General features: G+C 49.2%; 3 protein-coding genes across 3 annotated transcripts; all 3 read left to right on the forward strand.

Annotated features, from left to right (window-relative positions):
* The first annotated feature begins 272 nt into the window (after positions 1 to 272).
* On the forward strand, positions 273 to 1,005 carry FOBCDRAFT_227936 (flavo protein-like protein). Its single transcript, XM_031195542.3, has one exon. The coding sequence runs from the start codon at positions 314 to 316 to the stop codon at positions 947 to 949; it is 636 nt and encodes a 211-aa protein (XP_031028532.2). The 5' UTR covers positions 273 to 313; the 3' UTR covers positions 950 to 1,005.
* A 2,451-nt stretch (positions 1,006 to 3,456) lies between these two features.
* On the forward strand, positions 3,457 to 5,545 carry FOBCDRAFT_321433 (fungal-specific transcription factor domain-containing protein). The gene is made up of 3 exons (XM_059612068.1): positions 3,457 to 4,553; positions 4,611 to 4,906; positions 4,961 to 5,545. The coding sequence occupies exons 1-3, from the start codon at positions 3,646 to 3,648 to the stop codon at positions 5,191 to 5,193; spliced, it is 1,437 nt and encodes a 478-aa protein (XP_059467577.1). The 5' UTR covers positions 3,457 to 3,645; the 3' UTR covers positions 5,194 to 5,545.
* A 6,060-nt stretch (positions 5,546 to 11,605) lies between these two features.
* On the forward strand, positions 11,606 to 14,566 carry FOBCDRAFT_227941 (fungal-specific transcription factor domain-containing protein). Its single transcript, XM_054705864.2, has 5 exons — positions 11,606 to 11,890; positions 11,975 to 13,134; positions 13,198 to 13,316; positions 13,373 to 13,607; positions 13,660 to 14,566. The coding sequence occupies exons 1-5, from the start codon at positions 11,681 to 11,683 to the stop codon at positions 14,324 to 14,326; spliced, it is 2,391 nt and encodes a 796-aa protein (XP_054561839.1). The 5' UTR covers positions 11,606 to 11,680; the 3' UTR covers positions 14,327 to 14,566.
* Positions 14,567 to 15,755: the final 1,189 nt, after the last annotated feature.

Here is a 15,755-nt window from a genome sequence, read left to right on the forward strand (position 1 = left end):
TTTTTAGCTATTTTATTTTATACACTAAAGCTTAATCATACAGTGTAAATAAGCTTTTTATATACTAGCTATAAATAAATTAGCTAGAATTATTTTAATAATAATATAGCTTTTTTATATAGTTAAATAGATAACTTTTAAATTTTAGCTATTTTAAGCTTAGCTTGGATTTTGTATAGGCTTTTAAAAAGTAGCTTTTAAGGAATAAATTAAGCTGGTGCACTCGCTTATCAAGCACGTTACTCTATTTTCTTTAGTACACCAAAAACACACAAAATTTCAACTGCCCGTCTTCACTGCACGTCTTTTTATCATGGTGGCCAAGGCTTTTCAGGTCGGGATTATTGCCGGCAGTCAGCGGCCGATCCAAGTCGGCAGTCAAATCACAGATTGGGTCCAGGGAATCATCGAGAGGCATCTGGGCAACAACAGCAACATCGGATTGCGCCGCATTAATGTCAAAGACGTCAACTGCTCTGTATATGACGAACCTTATCCACCAATTCAGATCACCAGTTCCGACCAGTACACAAAAGACACCACGAAGGCTTGGTCAAGGATTGTTGCCCCTCTGGACGCATTCGTTATTGTTACACCTGAGTACAACCTCAACGTTCCGGCCGGCCTGAAAAATGCAATTGACCTACTCTACTTTGAATGGACCAAAAAGCCGTTTTTTATCGTTAGTTATGGAGGCGTGGGCGGAACATTTTCCTACGAAAACTTGAAGCGGTCCTTAAGCCTCGCTATCAAGGCTCGTGTCGTGGAGAACGGGGTAAACCTGGCTTTTGGTCCAGCCGAGAATGGGATTGCCCCGAAGGCATTGACAGGGCAGGACTTAGGCTTGTCTCTGACTGCAGATAACACGTTGTGGGTGGATAAGAGGGATGACATAAAGAAGGGTTGGGAAGAGTTAGTCAGCTTGTTGAACACAAAGCCAACGGAATAGCCGAGTCAATGCCGTGCCGGACAATCTTTACAATCATTACATTCTTTGCACTCGTTAAAGGGAGCGTGGAAGTAGGCGCGGCTGTGAGCGTTCTGGCCGCGAAATGGACGCGACTGCTGACACAGATGATGGAAGGCGCGATGGGCAGCGACGCACCACTTATGCAGATCATGTTCTGAGCGATGCTTCAGGAGAAGTCAAGCCATTATCATGAGCGGCAGAAGAAAATGCCGGAGAGGCTCTGGGACGAGTTGATGGCGAATCAGCGAACGGCCGGAGATGATCTGGGCGCTCCAGCATGAAATCCAGGTGGTCAAGGCGCAAGCAGCGTAGGAATTGAAGAAGGCGACGAGCTTAGATATATGCACGAACAGGTCACTAGGCAGCTGAGGATCATACAAGAGCAGACAAGCGAACAGGAATGCGGTGCTGCATTCATCCGGCAACATGCTGCCATGGGCGGTGGAGGCGTCGGCAAAGGAGAACGAGGTGACGATCGCCAAGATGCACTGGCTCAGTGACAAGGAAAATGGTAAGATGTATGATTTGATGGTGGCCTATGTGACCAAGACGGGCGACGTACGACGGCTACTTGAGGAGAGATATTTTCACCTGGCCAGAGAGTCGGCCAGCACCAACATCTTTGAGCGGCGCCAAGGTCCAGCTCAATGGTACAACTGCTAGGAGACTAGCCACAAAGCTTTTGCCTGCAGCCAGGCCCAACGATGCGACAGGTGCGTAGAGACTGGTTATCGTCATCGAGATTGCCAGGCGGTCGAGCCGAAGTGCGCTCTGTGTGGAGGGCCGCATGAGTCGCTCAGTCGAACCTGTCGGATGCGACAACTGCATACCACTGATGGGCACTAATCTCCGGATACTGCAGTTCGGCGTGCGAAAGAGAGGTGTGGTATAGCTGAGCATGATGAACGATGAGGACTTCCAGAACTATGCAGTGCTGAATGTGGACGGAGCTTTGAGGGCGACACCGAAAAATCATAGGAACTGGACGAGATTCTCACCGTCAAAGAGACACGAGAGGCAGTGGTTGACTCAGAGCATGCTCTGGGTCCACAGCGAACTAGAGGCGGAATAGATACCGGTTCCTTTCGGCTGACCTGACCGGGGCGATACTTAGGCGGCCCGACCGAACGCCGGTCAGATCACAGGGCGATCCAAACCGAGTTTGATCTGACAACGCCCGAGATAACAGCAAGCTCGAGGCTGCTGTTCAAGAATGCACCGTGGAATACAATCAGGGGAGAGAGTGGGGGATAAGCTCGCACCACTCCTGTAGGATGACGTCGTTTAGACGCAGACGGACAGGTTGATGGAAGTGGTCCTCGGCGCGATCCAAAAACTAGTTCCACGGGTAAAGCCTTCAACGTATGCCAAAAGAGGGCGGAAAAAATATCTCACGAAGCTTCGTAGAATATACACGCTCTGGAGGAAGCTGGCGAGGGCCTCGCGACGGGGCTGGTCAACCAATCGACAGCATAGAAGGTCGAGCCAAGGAAGCAGCCAAAGAGTCTCATGACACCATCAGAAGGCAGAAGAAGGTGCATTAGGAAGACTTTCTTGCCGGTGGGACGAATACGTGGCAAGCTTCCAAGTACTTGAAACCCGGAGACAAGACGAACGGTAACAAAGTGCACCCGCTGAAAAGATCCGATAGGACGGCGACGCAGGGCAAGGTCGAACCGGCAAACGAACTATTCAACGCCTTCTTCTTACCGCTACCGGCAGACATAGAAGACGAAGACCCACGACCGCAGCGCAGAGAAGTGGCCATGCCGAACCTGACGATGGAGGAGGTGGAGGAGAAAGTCATGGAAGCCAAGGCATGGAAAGCGCCTGGACACGATGGGCTGCCGGCGATGATGTGGAAGCAGCTGTGGCGGGTGGTGAAGGAGCAGGTGTTGCATCTATTCCGAGATCATCTACACATCTGCCAACATGTCGTTTGGTTGAGTGCCATCCGCTACGATAGCGGCAATGGTATCGCCAACCACCGAAACTGAAGCGTTGTAAAGAACGACATTCTCCAGTGTTTCGTTGCTGAAGGTGATGACGGTCCCGTCTGTGAAAACAGTCAACCCTGCTGCCGCCAACGAAAGCAGCCAAGTAAGCTGTACAAGGCTTAATAGAAGCATCGTGGATTATGTGCAAGGTTGAACAGTGTTCTGATAGTTAAGTGCGTGATACAGTCGAACAGCCCAGGTAAACATCCCCTTCTATAATTGAGCGTCGGAGATTTGAAGCCTGGCGCCTCGGAGGCCGAGAGAAAGCTTGCAGTGATTGTGTAGTAATTGAACCATTGCCCCCATCTACAATGTAACATGCCAAACCACATAAATGACGCTGATTGGTTTTTGCATATCGTATCCTCTATGAGTAATGTAATTTCTTTCGAGTATGTGTGATGTCTTGTCAGCTAAAGGTAACAGGCCCAGCTCGGCGAAGGCTGCGGGCGGAGTCACGGAGTTCCGGAGCTACGGAGTAACAGGGGGGTCACGGAATTGCGGACTAGAAACAGCCTTTGATGGCGTGCCGCATTTCTATTGCGGAGTCAATGGCTCTCTGCCTCAACCCACCTCTTCCGTCGCCGAAGTCGGCAACAAAGACCAACAAACACGATATCCAAAGCTTGCGAGCGCTGTAGACGGCGCAAGATTAAATGTGACGGCCAAACTGTCTGTATGGGCTGCCGAGCGGATCCTTCCGCCTGCGTCTATCGGCCCAAGGTCCGCCGCACCAGGGCCCGACGGTCAACATCCAACCATCCAACCCGAGGAGTCAATTCCGTCAGCTTGTTCTCCGAAGTTATTGAGCCTCTGCATAGTCCTTCGCCCGGTGAGACAGAAATCACAAACTCTGCACTATGTCGCGAGGTGACCGCTGCACACAATTTCCCCCACTTCGCGGGCCATTTGGAAATTTCTTATGGCCCAGCGTCTAGCTTTGCCTTCCTCCAACATGTTCACCGGGCGATTTCCAGCCACGACGAAACAGAAAATGCTGGAAGACCTCTTGATGAGGGGGGCTTGGACAGGTTCGCGATGAGAGGTGTCTTCTTTGGGCTCCCGCCAAGAATCAGTTTGCAAGCCATCTCGGTCCAAGACACCATCCACAAAATCATTCGGAGACCCAGTGCTCTCAAATTCTTGGATACTTTCAAGACTTTTTCTCTCCATATATTTCCATTTTTCACATCAGAAAGCCTCGATGAGCTACTAGACAGGGCGTATAGTCCAACTTCTAGCATCCCACGTCAGTCCCACGACGAAGTGGTCCTCCTGGCCATCCTAGCCAGTGGTTCGCTTAACGCGGCCGAGACTAACGAAGCTGAGCGACTCTTCCAGCATGCAACTCGGCACGCCGAATCGTCTGGCGACGCTGTCACCCTTCCGACGATCCAATTCTCCCTGCTAATGGCCGACTACCAGCTGAACATGGGCCGTCCAAATGCAGCCTACTTACTGATTAGTGCGGCCTGCTGCAAGGCCTACGCACTGGGTCTTCATAGATTTTCTACACAAGTAGCTCTAAGCGAGCAAGAAATTCAAGTGCGCCGGGCTACTCTGTGGACTATATTCTCATACGACAGGCAAGTTATAACTCCTAATCGTCAAAATGATCCATATCTGATGTGATTGACTACCAGCTGGATCGCATTCAGTCTAGGCAGGTCAAACAACATGCGGAAAGGAGATATTACTTGCCCTTATCCAGACAAACAAACTCTGCTCGTTGACCGTTGCCGTATTGCAGCCGCAATGGAAGAAGCTTCAGCCTCCATATATAACAAACGATTTGACTCAGTGTTGCAACTGTATAATACAGTCGAGAGTCTTCATGCCGTTGTCGTGCAAAACTGCAAGCTGCTCAGCCGCGAAATAATGCATTTTGTGATTCAGGGCTCGCCAGCCGAGACCCTAGGTCATGTCGCCCTATTGAACAGTCTGTCATACCCCAACTAAAGTCTGAAAGGTAAAGAAATTCACAGATATCTAGTTTATTATAATCTCGTCATTACCATCTATCGCCCGTTTATGATTACAGAGTATCTTGTACAGTCTGCTGGCAGAATTGACCGTGGCGAAATGCTCTGGCTTCGGCCAGCCTGCCGGAAAGCTACAGCAGCTGCTGAGGACTGTATTGTCCTCACACATCAGATACGGCGGGTTGTCGATGTCCATCGAGGAAGATGGCAGGGGAGGCCCTCCAAGAGGATTATGGCAGAGTAGAGTCTAAATGTGTTTATTTGAGGCGCTTCAATGCCTTCGTTGAAACGAGCTGCGCTGTGTTACTCTACAGTTCTCGTTGCAAACCATCCAAGCATCCAAGCAATACAGAGTTCATTCAACTTGGCCTTGACTTCCTGCAATCGATGGCGAACGATGAACTCGTCGCGAATGTTGTCCGATCTGTACGGCGGATAGCGGCCGCTGTGGAACAGACTCTCTCAGTAACGAAGGGCCCTTCTGCCCTTACTGGATCTTTGTATCGAGACACGCCGGCAGAAGATTATGCACGGCTCGAATTGTGTCTCCTCTCATGAGAGAGAACACCGTATCTGAGGGTGCGAGTATGGCTTCGCTTGCTATCGATGAAGCGCACCCAGCTGGGCATCATGAGCTGCCTCACTGCCCCGAAGTCAATGTTGATATCTTGTCAGCAGACCAGTTCGATTTCATTCCGCTTGATAGTTATCTGTTCCTTGATACCTGAACGATAAGATCCTTTTATTTCATTACTGGACTCTCCTCTTGTACTTGATGTCTGGTACTTACTAATGCTCAATTGGATGCCTGTCTGTCGACTTCCAATGCCATGGATAATTTAGAAGCCCTGCAACAACTGAAGGCTTCATTGGGAAATTTTATGCTGTTCCATTGACGCGGGTTGGCCTTGAGCTGATAGGATGGGTGTTATAAGCGACTGGAAATACCGTCAGAGGATGAATCATCTCGAGAATGGAGTTGGCGAGGCCCATGTTTCCGAGAACAAAGTGCATAATCCGCCACCTCGTAAAACCGAAGGCACTGCACCGTCCAGAGTAACCAATACCCGTTGGCTCGAGCCGGAGGGGGGCCACTAAGCAAGCTTAGTTGGGCACAAAAGTCCGGGACAGTCACAAAAGGGTGGGACAACCCCGCTTCGCCGGCTGTCGCAAATTCCCTCGATTTTGTATGTGAAATCAACAGAAATCTAGACGCCAGTTAGCCAAAAAAAAGGAGTACTGTTGTCCAAGTGCATTATGCCTTTAAATGTAAATATCAGAGTAGTTTAAGTAGTCGTTTCTTCGCGCCAACGACTCCAAAAGGGCCTCTCTCGTGATGCTTCCAAATTAATGAAGAAGCCTCTTTCAATACGCGATGCTGAGCGGCAGTACAAGGGCTCTAACAAGTCATCCATTGCACGTATCGTCAAGCAGCTTGAAGCGGCCAAAACAGCGGATTTTAACCTGGTTCCTGAGCTAAATAATGGTCGGCCGCGACTCCTTTCAGATGCCGAAGAAGAAGCTATCGTATGCTTCATTATTTGGATGCAGAAGTCTGGTCTTCCGGCCTCCAAAGGCGAGATTGAAGATGCAGCAAATACAATAAGAAGTCGCCGTGATCCTCACGCTCAGCCGGTCTCACGGATGTGGTACAGGCGCTTCCGTGACGATCATCCCGAGCTTGATACCTCGATTTTGAAGTCGAAAGAAGCGGCTCGCTATGAGTATGAAGAAGCCGGCGTGGAGGAGACGAAGCAGTGGTTTAAACGACTTTCTGAAGTTATCACCAGATACAGAATCGGCGCCTCAGAGTGTTGGAATGCTGATCAAGCCGGAATTAGAGTCGGAATACTGCGAGAACGTGTGCAATGCCTCGTCGTACGTACCAAAAAGAAGACTCCAACAGAGGTATTCTCGCCGGAAGATAGGGAGACGTGTACGGTGATCGGTACGGGCAACGCCGCAGGAGCAACTACTCCTCCTTGGCTCATCTTCAAAGCTTTTCCAACGATCGAGTGGTCAGATATCGATGGTGATCCTAATATGCGCTTTGCACAGTCGGAAACGGCTTTTTCCAACGCCGAGATAACGCTCGAGTGGGCGAAGCACTTCAACCGGTGGTCTTGGGAGAAATCTGCTACTGTACAACATCGTCAGCTGGATTTTGAACAGTGGTTTGGGTGTAACGAGCACCTGAAAAGCGAATTCAACCCTATCGCTCCATATGACACGCCTCCGGGCACGGAAGGGAAGGAGGAAGAAGAGCTCGTGTGGCGGTTGCTCATAATCGACGGCTTCTCCGGTCACGGCTCCTTCGCCTTCAGAGAATATTGTATAAAATTCAATATCCTCGTTGCTTTCCTTCTTCCTCATTCAACGCATATGCTTCAACCGATGGACCTAGGCGTTTTTCAGTGGTTAAAGAATGCACACCAAAAAAGGCTGCGAGAAGCTTTGCGGAAGGGAAATCTGACGTTCAACCGCCGTGACTTTGCAGGCTCCTGCTCCTTCAAGGTATGTGTTAGCAACTCACATCTTGTCCAAAAGACCCCTCTTTTCACATACTAATTCTCACAATATCAGGAGATCTTCGAGGAAGGCTTCACAGCTGCCCACATTATCGCAGGCTTCGAAAAGTCAGGCATTTTCCCGCCGACTGAGGCGCCGGCGGTTAGTTATCTGCTGAAGAAGAAGCTGAAGACTCGTAAGGCTATCGATCCGGCGTTATCTTCACTTTTACCGGCGGAAAATCGCTTCCCTATGGCCTCTGATACAGCAAGAGATGTCAGCAACCGCTATCACGATATTCTGAGCTCCCCAACGCACCGGGGACTTGAAGCTGTACAGAAGATCGTTAGTGAAGCTATTGTGCTTGAAGATATCGTGAAAAAACACGTTGCCAATCGTCAAGAGCGTATTGAGAAGAGATATCATCAGAGAAAGCGCGGAAAGCGAGGAAGACCGGTAGGAGATTATTTTCATAATATAAGCTTAGAAGAGCTTCGTGAACAGCAGGCTGAATTTATTGAAGCAGGAGCAAAGTCTGAGCAGAGATCTCAGCTTCGGAATATACGATCTTTTGCAATCCGGCAGATGGAAGAGATAAAAGCTGAGTGGCAGCAAAAGAAGGAGGTTATCGTCGACGGCGTTGAAAAGAAGATGCGCTTTAAACAGTGGCTTGAACACACCAAAAGAGATATAGAATACGCTTCTCTCGATGCCTCACGAGCCGAGATATCCTCACAGCTGAAGAAGAAGGAAGATTGCTTCATGATCGATACCCAGCTTGCCCCGGAAGCTCGTGAGGCTATTCGCAACGCCGGCTTCGCAGCAAAGCCCCTCTCAGCAGCAGATTTATCCGGCCTTCTCAACAGCGATGACTCCGTCGATTTTCAACTTACGCAACCGCCGGTTGATGCCGATTTTAATGAAGAAGATAGCCTCATCGATTTATCGGAAGAAGAGGATGTCGCAATGCCCTCATCGCCGCCTTGCCTGCCCGACTACGAGTCCCCCTTTCCAACGGTGCCCTCAACACCATGCCCGGCTCAACACCAAGCCCAATTTCGCGATGCCCTCATTTCACTCATTGGAGAAGAAAGATCCGCTATAGGAGCCAGTCACAGGCCTCAGGAAGGACAGGAAAGCACCCAATTTACTAGAGAAGGCGTTCTTAATCGGCAGGCAAGCTTGCCGCCGCTGCAGCTATTTCCCTCTTACAGTTACAGTCAATAGCAGATATATCATCACAGGAAGCTTCATTTCAATAGATACAGAAATTTCACCTCTTTTGACGCCTTCAGAATGAAGATACATTGACAATGCCGCAAAACACACCAAAAATCGGGTCCAACGGGTGTCCCACCCTTTTGTGACTGTCCCGGACTTTTGTGCCCAACTAAGCTTGCTTAGTGGCCCCCCTCCGGCTCGAGCCAACGGGTAATCCAAAGAAGAAATTAATGCCGTTTTACACCTAAAACACCATCAAATCATTTCGATCTCATCAATGAGCTCCCCTCCGATTCTAGACGAGATACAGGTCATCACTTCCTATGATGACAAGAGCTTTCTCCATAAACGGCACAGCCGCCGTATTTGGCCAGATGATTCAATCCGGGCCACGGGTTTTCCGACCGAAGAGGACCAAGGCACGAGCTTCGAGCCCTTCCAAGTGAAAACACGTGAATTTCACAGCAACACCCTGCCTCCAATGCCTCTGAAGCTATTCTAACTTTTCCTCCCTATAGCCCTCGTTGAGATATGGGTCGTCTACAGTAAAATCTGGATCTCGTGGCTTAAAGTGAACGGTTGGATCGACAGCTGGAAAACCGAAATGAACCGAACCTCAAAACTCTACAAATGGGAAGGTCCAACGGCTTCAGAGGTGATGACGATGATTGAAGTGCTTATTTATATGGGAGTGTATAAGGAAAAGAGCATACGAAGCTATTGGGAGAGCCCTAAGCCCGGTGCTCAGATGCACTCAGATGACACACCGACAACGAGCCGTCAGGTGAGGAATCTAGCCAAACACCGCAGTCGCCCGACGCGAAGAAATTATAGCAAGATTGCCAAAGGCTTGGAAGCTTTAGAGATGAAGGTGGCCGTTCAGAATGAGCGGATTGCGGGCCTCGAAGAGCAGATGGCCTAGGTGTGGCGAGGGAAGAAAAGGAAAGCGGTACTAAACCTGAACCGACGATTTATAGCTCTAGCAGAGGCTCTAGCAACTAGATAAGCCCTCTATGACTTAAAAAAGGCAGAATTAGAGGTGGATGTGGATGAGGAAGCCGAGTTGGTGATCGAGGTGGGTATCAGTTTAAAGGAAAAAGTATAGGATCTGATATAAGAAACAGAACACTGCCAGCGCATCCGCAGTGGGCGGAAGGTAAAAAGACCGCGTAGAGAGTAAAATAGAAATAAAGGCCTATTAGTATATCCTAAAACTTTACTTATAAATCTGGAGTCTAGGCTGATGTTGGGTTAATTAAAAATTAGATTTTATATGAGAAACCGAAATGTTTGGTGATATATTAGGTGGTCCTGGATGGTATATGAGGCCCTTGGCTAACTTGTCTAATTAGCCGTCGTACTGAGATTGCAATGGGCGATCACCTAATCCGTTTGTTCTAAGTAAACTTCTACTTTTCTCTCTGTGTTTGCTGGAAAAACCATATCCTTCGGCCCTTCGTAGGCTGCATTACTAGTCATATAACGGACACACTACCCTGACACTGGCGGCAATTGTGAAACTGCTATTGTAGATAAGCGTTATATGGAAAAATATAGTAAACTCTTCTTTATAGCTACCCTATATTAAATTTTATGCTTTAAAGCTTATCTGGCAGGGCGTTAGAGGGCCTGAAGGCTGCCCTAAACCTGCGAGAATTAGCAACACAGAACATTTACATATGCCTAGACAACCTGGCAGCTGCCACGTGCTTACGAGGCACACCCTCTGACTCCTCTCAAGACGTCTTTCTCGAGTTCCAGGCTCTGGCGACATCGCATGGCGCTATCCAGGTTCGTTGGGTACCAGGACACTCCGACGTCCCTGGCAACGAACAGGCCGACAAGCTGGCAAAAGCGGCATCATTGCTCCCTGAGCCCGACGGTGCTAAGCCGACGCTAGCTTACCTACGGAGGATCGCAAGGCAAAAACCAAAAGAAGCATTCGAAGCATGGTGGTCAGCCACCGCTCCTGAGCAGTACAAGAGACTCAATCTCATGGCGACCACAGGCTGCCCGCCAGAGCTGTCGCTCCCACGTGCAGCCTTGCACCATCTGTTGGCAGCGAGATCCCTTCATGGGGACTTCGCTGCGTATCACGAGAGATTCGACCACGACGACGCACGCCTGGTCTGCTCATGTGGCCGACGCAAAGCACCGGATCACATCTTCTACTGCAGAAAGGTACCGCCACGTCATCGGATGAGGCTGACACCCTCACCGAACGCAGCAGTCAATCTAGCAGTAGGAAAAGACTTCACCAAATTCATCGACCTGTCCAAGAACAGCGCGTTCTTTGGAAAGATCTGCCCTCGTCATTAGGCGACGACGACCAGAGAAGCACTTGCGACTCTCATTCCTTCTCTTCTCACATCTCTTTTGTAGACCTTTTCTTTCTCTCTTTATCTTTCTCTTACCTGTTCTCGACCAGATGAAGGGTGTTACCACGCCCTCCATCTGGTCGTGACCACATTGAGGCAGTCTTAAACTGCCACACGCACAGGCCGATCTCAACTCTCCTGAAATCAGGCTTCATCAGCGGCTGCGATATGCCATCCCGCTGACGGGCAACAGGCTCGATAGAATGCGCCATTTGTGCCGATGATATGCTGGATAGAGTGCATCCTACTGACGTGTTTACAGAAACTGGATGCCGAGGTGAAGACTAATTTCGCGTTGCGAATGACCAACCCTTTGTAGCCAATCGCATTTCTGTAAATAGTGTGTAGATAGATTCCGACTTCTCTAGCTCAGCACGTCCTGTGCCCCAGTAGGGGACTTTCGGGGCCGATGGCCCCCCGGACGAAAAATATACATACATACATACATACATACATAAGTGGGGCGTCGCGGATTAATATTCGGGGCGCGGTTGGTTGCCATTCTGAACCACTGTTGTACTTTAAATTCTTGGCACGACGCTGTCTACCCCTCTTATGACGTTATTTTATCCCTTTGTCATTCTCCGCATGATTTCACGTCAGTGAATTTCTGCATACTCACACATGTCCTCCTCATCTTCACACCCGTTTATTAGCGGCAACCAATCGCCTTTGAGCGGTTCCAAACTTCGTAAACTTCGACCAGCTCCAGGGCCGAGTTCTGGGGGGACTAGTTCTGACTCCAGTCAAGGACCATCGCTCCAACCTCGTCTCCTTCCCCGCGCCAATCTAACAAAAATCGCCAGCGAACCGTGTCGGAAACGAAAGGCCAAAGTACGTGCGAAGCTCAATACTTTTATATTTCTCGTGAGAAATCAGCCAGATTCAGCCCGCTAACCCGCTATCTCTCCCACGCAGTGTTGTGGCGAACGTCCAAAATGCAAGGCTTGTATCAACAAAGGTCTCGAGTGCCATTACCAGGCTTCCGATCAAGACCTGTTTGACCTAAAGCGCAAACACGATGAAATACAGGAAAGGGCCAACATTTACGAACGGCTCTACGACCTTCTGATGAATCTACCAGAACAAGACTCGCATGCCATCCTCCGCAGACTTCGCAAAGGCACTGATGGTGCCACAACCATTCTGCAGGGGGATGACGGCGACCTTCTCTTACAAGTAGCATCGGCGTTAAATACACGACCGTGCAAGGGACAAGACGTCGAAAACTTGTCTGATTGGCTTCGTGGGGCGCTGCCCTCGGGTGGTGGTGGGTTGTCTGTCGTTGCCACGCCAGGTAGCCATAACGCCAACCTCAGTGACGCTTCCGCCTCTACGCCTGCGGGCGGTACTTCGGCGGCCGCATCTTGTCCCCTAAGCTTGGGACCTGGGAACGCCACGGGTAGTAATCCTGACCCGAAAGTAATGAGCTCTTCGGAAAATCGTCGAGGGCCGTCACACTCTCGGAATGCATCATGGGTCGAGGGCATGCAGGATGACCATATGCCTGCTGGACTACCCCGATCCCATGGGCTAGATCATGTTCCATTTGTTTTAAACCAACGAGAATGGGAGCATCATCCTTCGGCATGGACCGCCATTACCAATAACATCAACTTGATACTACATCTTCTTGCTTTGTACTTTTGCTGGGAGTATCCAGTATTCGCACCTCTTAGCAAAAGGCATTTCCTTCAAGATTTTCGCGATGGAAGACACAGATATTGCTCGCCCTTACTTGTTAATGCGTTGCTTGCCCTTGGCTGCCGCTTTTCCACCAATCTTATTACTAGGACTGATTCTGAAGACCCACAGTCGGCAGGCGACCACTTCTTTAAAGAGGCGCAGCGGCTCTTTGACCAAGAGACAGATCACCACTCTCTAACGACAATCCAAGCCTTGGGAATCATGTCGATTCGAGAAGCTAATTGTGGTCGAGGCTCAGAGAGTCGGTATTATGCGGGACAGAGCATACGGCTGGCTTTTGAGATGGGCCTGCATCGTACCCCCGATAATGGAGATCAGGAGGAGCTTGCTGTTCAGTTGGCGACTTTCTGGGGCGCATTTTCTCTAGATAAGTAAGAACGCTAAACAGCAGAAGTAATAAGTAGCCATCAAGCTGACAAATGATATTTACCTAGTGTGTCTTCTCTGGTAACGGGTTCATTGCCTAATTGTTCTTATACCCTGCACTTGCCATCTAAGCCTGCTGTTGTAAGAGATGTTGAGGCATCAGTCTGGGTTCCTTACACAGATGACGGTAAGCTGTCGGAGGAAGAGATGATATATTTCGACCAGTGTACTGACTCGGCCTAGATGCGCCACTGCAGCTACAGTATGAGCAGCCATCTAATGAGCGGTCGGTATATAAGTGCCTCTGTGAGCTAAGTCAACGGGTACACAAATCTCTATACCTTCTGCACTCACCTAGAAAGACCTTAACAGCACAGGGCCTACTGGGCATCTATACAGAGTACCTCGACTGGTACAACGGAGTGCCCGAAGTCCTGCGGCTCGGTCACAACTTTACTCCGGCAGTGCTATTCGCCCAGTAAGAAAAACTATTTTATTAAAATGGCTTAAACTATTAACCATTGCTCTAGCATGTACTACCACTTTGCAACCTTACTACTCTTTTGGCCCTTTGTTAACTTGCGTATTATCGAGTCTGAGGTATCACCGCGAGACGTCTGTTTACAGGCTGCAAATGCCATACAGGGCTTTCTCACATCCTACTCGCGGATATACCCACTGAAGTTGGCGCCGTCTTTCGTGCCATACTTCGCGCTGGCCTCATCCATCATCCACCTTGCTCTCATGGCCGGAACGGTACAGGCACACAAGTTAGGCACGGCAGCGAGGACTGACCTTCACCTCTCTGAGGCAGTGAAGCAGGGTATCGATGGACTTGCAGAAATGGCGCGTTACCATCACGTTGCCGAACAAGCCCTCCACCTTCTCCGCCATCTGGCTAAGGAGTGGAACACTGATGTCAATATTGAGATAGGCGCTGCTCTAGATCTAGAGGAGTACGAGAGGCTTGGCAGATCATTCGGTGGTATTGTCAATTTCTTTGCGCTCACTATGGTTGCCCAGGCCTCTGTTTCCGACACCATTACGGATAAAGATGTTAGAGAAACAGCGCCGTGTCAACCCGGAAAGACAGTAAAGAACTTGGAGGACCTGCTCTTTTTGCCATCCGCTATGCAGGGGCTTCCAATGCTCTCAAAGGACAAGGCACTAGCGGAGGCAGGCTTTGCCGTATTATGAAAACCTGCTCATGCCTTGTCTGTTCCTGTGAGGTGAATAGCTTCGTCCCTACGCGTATGTGTTCTGGGTCACTAAAATGCGTATCACTGCATGCTGTGATGCCCATGGCCGATAAGCATCTGTAGAAGTTTGCTATGAATCCGACTTCGCTATGCTTGTCAATACCAGCGTAGTAGGCATTTATATGACTGCCCCTATATTTTTCTTAAATTTCAATATACTAATCGAACTGTAAAGGCACTTAATATAGTCTTCGCGAAACTGCTAGTAAGGGTTACCGATTATAAGCATAATGACTTTGTTGCTTACCTATAGTCCTACACTTTGGTACTTATGATCAGAGAGTTGGCTTAATAGGTATGCTATTGCTGCCAGTTCCCCAGAGAACGAATTCTGCTCCGTTCTCATGCCACGTGTAAAGTAGAAGCACTTAAGCTTTGTCCTTCTATGCGCCAAGGCAGGAATCCCAATGACTCTACTAACTCCGACTACCATATTCCGTGCAAAACTTCTTACTGAGGTGCGTACTGCCTGTCTTATACCGGCTTGTATTATTCCCAAGCTATCCTGATTATTAACTATAGTTTACACTTATTCTATACAAGGTACTAACATAAAAGGGTTATTTATTTCTAGCTACTCTATTAAAGCCTTATCAAGTTCTACTGCTACCTCATAAAATGGCGAGCGATTTTTATCTTCTCGAATTTCGGATGCGAAACGTAGCATTTAGGGCTGGGTTTGCAGGGTGCGTAGATCAGTGGTTGCCCGCTCTGAGCCGCTCATATACACTGACGATGTGTGCCTGTATTTCTGTTACACCTATTGCCGCCGTGAGGAACGTCCCGGTGGCTGGATTTGCCCGAATTATTTGAGCCTGATTGATAGAGCTTGCTTTCAGTACTAGCAGGCATGCATTGCGACGTTTGAGGCGTAATCCATAAATGGGGTTACTGTGACTGTAAACAGCTGTCTTGCTGATCCTGGAGTGACACAACTGAGCCTCTACAGCTCTATGGCTGCATTCAATGATTTAGTCGCTTTCCGTGCAATATTCTCCTTGCGCTTGAGGTCAGCATCCATAATTACCCTGAAAACCTTAACCTGAGTCTTAGGTCGAACAAGTTGCCCCCTATCACGAAAGGTTCTGAGCCGGACTTGTATGCTTTCCGTGTGAAGCGTATCATAGCATTGTATCCTTACTCGAGGTGCCTTACAGTAGTAGATCTGAGGCCTTGACCATCTGGAAGGCGGCAATGGGATTATCGTTGGTCTGTATGTGGTTGAAAATCTCTCGTGCTTCTTCGATCGACTGTGAGTTTGTCATGCCGTATAATTCGTGTATTTTTCCAACAGAGTAATCAGTTCGTCATTGCGTCTTTCCATGACTGGCATATCTTCGCTCTCATCGGCGCTGTAGACGCAAGCT

Source organism: Fusarium oxysporum, chromosome VII, assembly GCF_013085055.1.
Source record: "Fusarium oxysporum Fo47 chromosome VII, complete sequence".
Taxonomy (NCBI): Eukaryota; Fungi; Ascomycota; class Sordariomycetes; order Hypocreales; family Nectriaceae; genus Fusarium; species Fusarium oxysporum.

Excerpts from the sequence above, each read along its gene's own strand:
- FOBCDRAFT_227936 (XM_031195542.3), top strand. The coding sequence starts at position 314 with ATGGTGGCCAAGGCTTTTCAGGTCGGGATTATTGCCGGCAGTCAGCGG.
- FOBCDRAFT_321433 (XM_059612068.1), top strand. The coding sequence starts at position 3,646 with ATGGGCTGCCGAGCGGATCCTTCCGCCTGCGTCTATCGGCCCAAGGTC. Across the intron at positions 4,554-4,610 it reads ACTATATTCTCATACGACAG|CTGGATCGCATTCAGTCTAG; the intron begins GCAAGTTATAAC and ends ATTGACTACCAG. Across the intron at positions 4,907-4,960 it reads TCATGTCGCCCTATTGAACA|TTTATTATAATCTCGTCATT; the intron begins GTCTGTCATACC and ends ACAGATATCTAG.
- FOBCDRAFT_227941 (XM_054705864.2), top strand. The coding sequence starts at position 11,681 with ATGTCCTCCTCATCTTCACACCCGTTTATTAGCGGCAACCAATCGCCT. Across the intron at positions 13,135-13,197 it reads GGCGCATTTTCTCTAGATAA|TGTGTCTTCTCTGGTAACGG; the intron begins GTAAGAACGCTA and ends ATATTTACCTAG. Across the intron at positions 13,317-13,372 it reads GGTTCCTTACACAGATGACG|ATGCGCCACTGCAGCTACAG; the intron begins GTAAGCTGTCGG and ends GACTCGGCCTAG.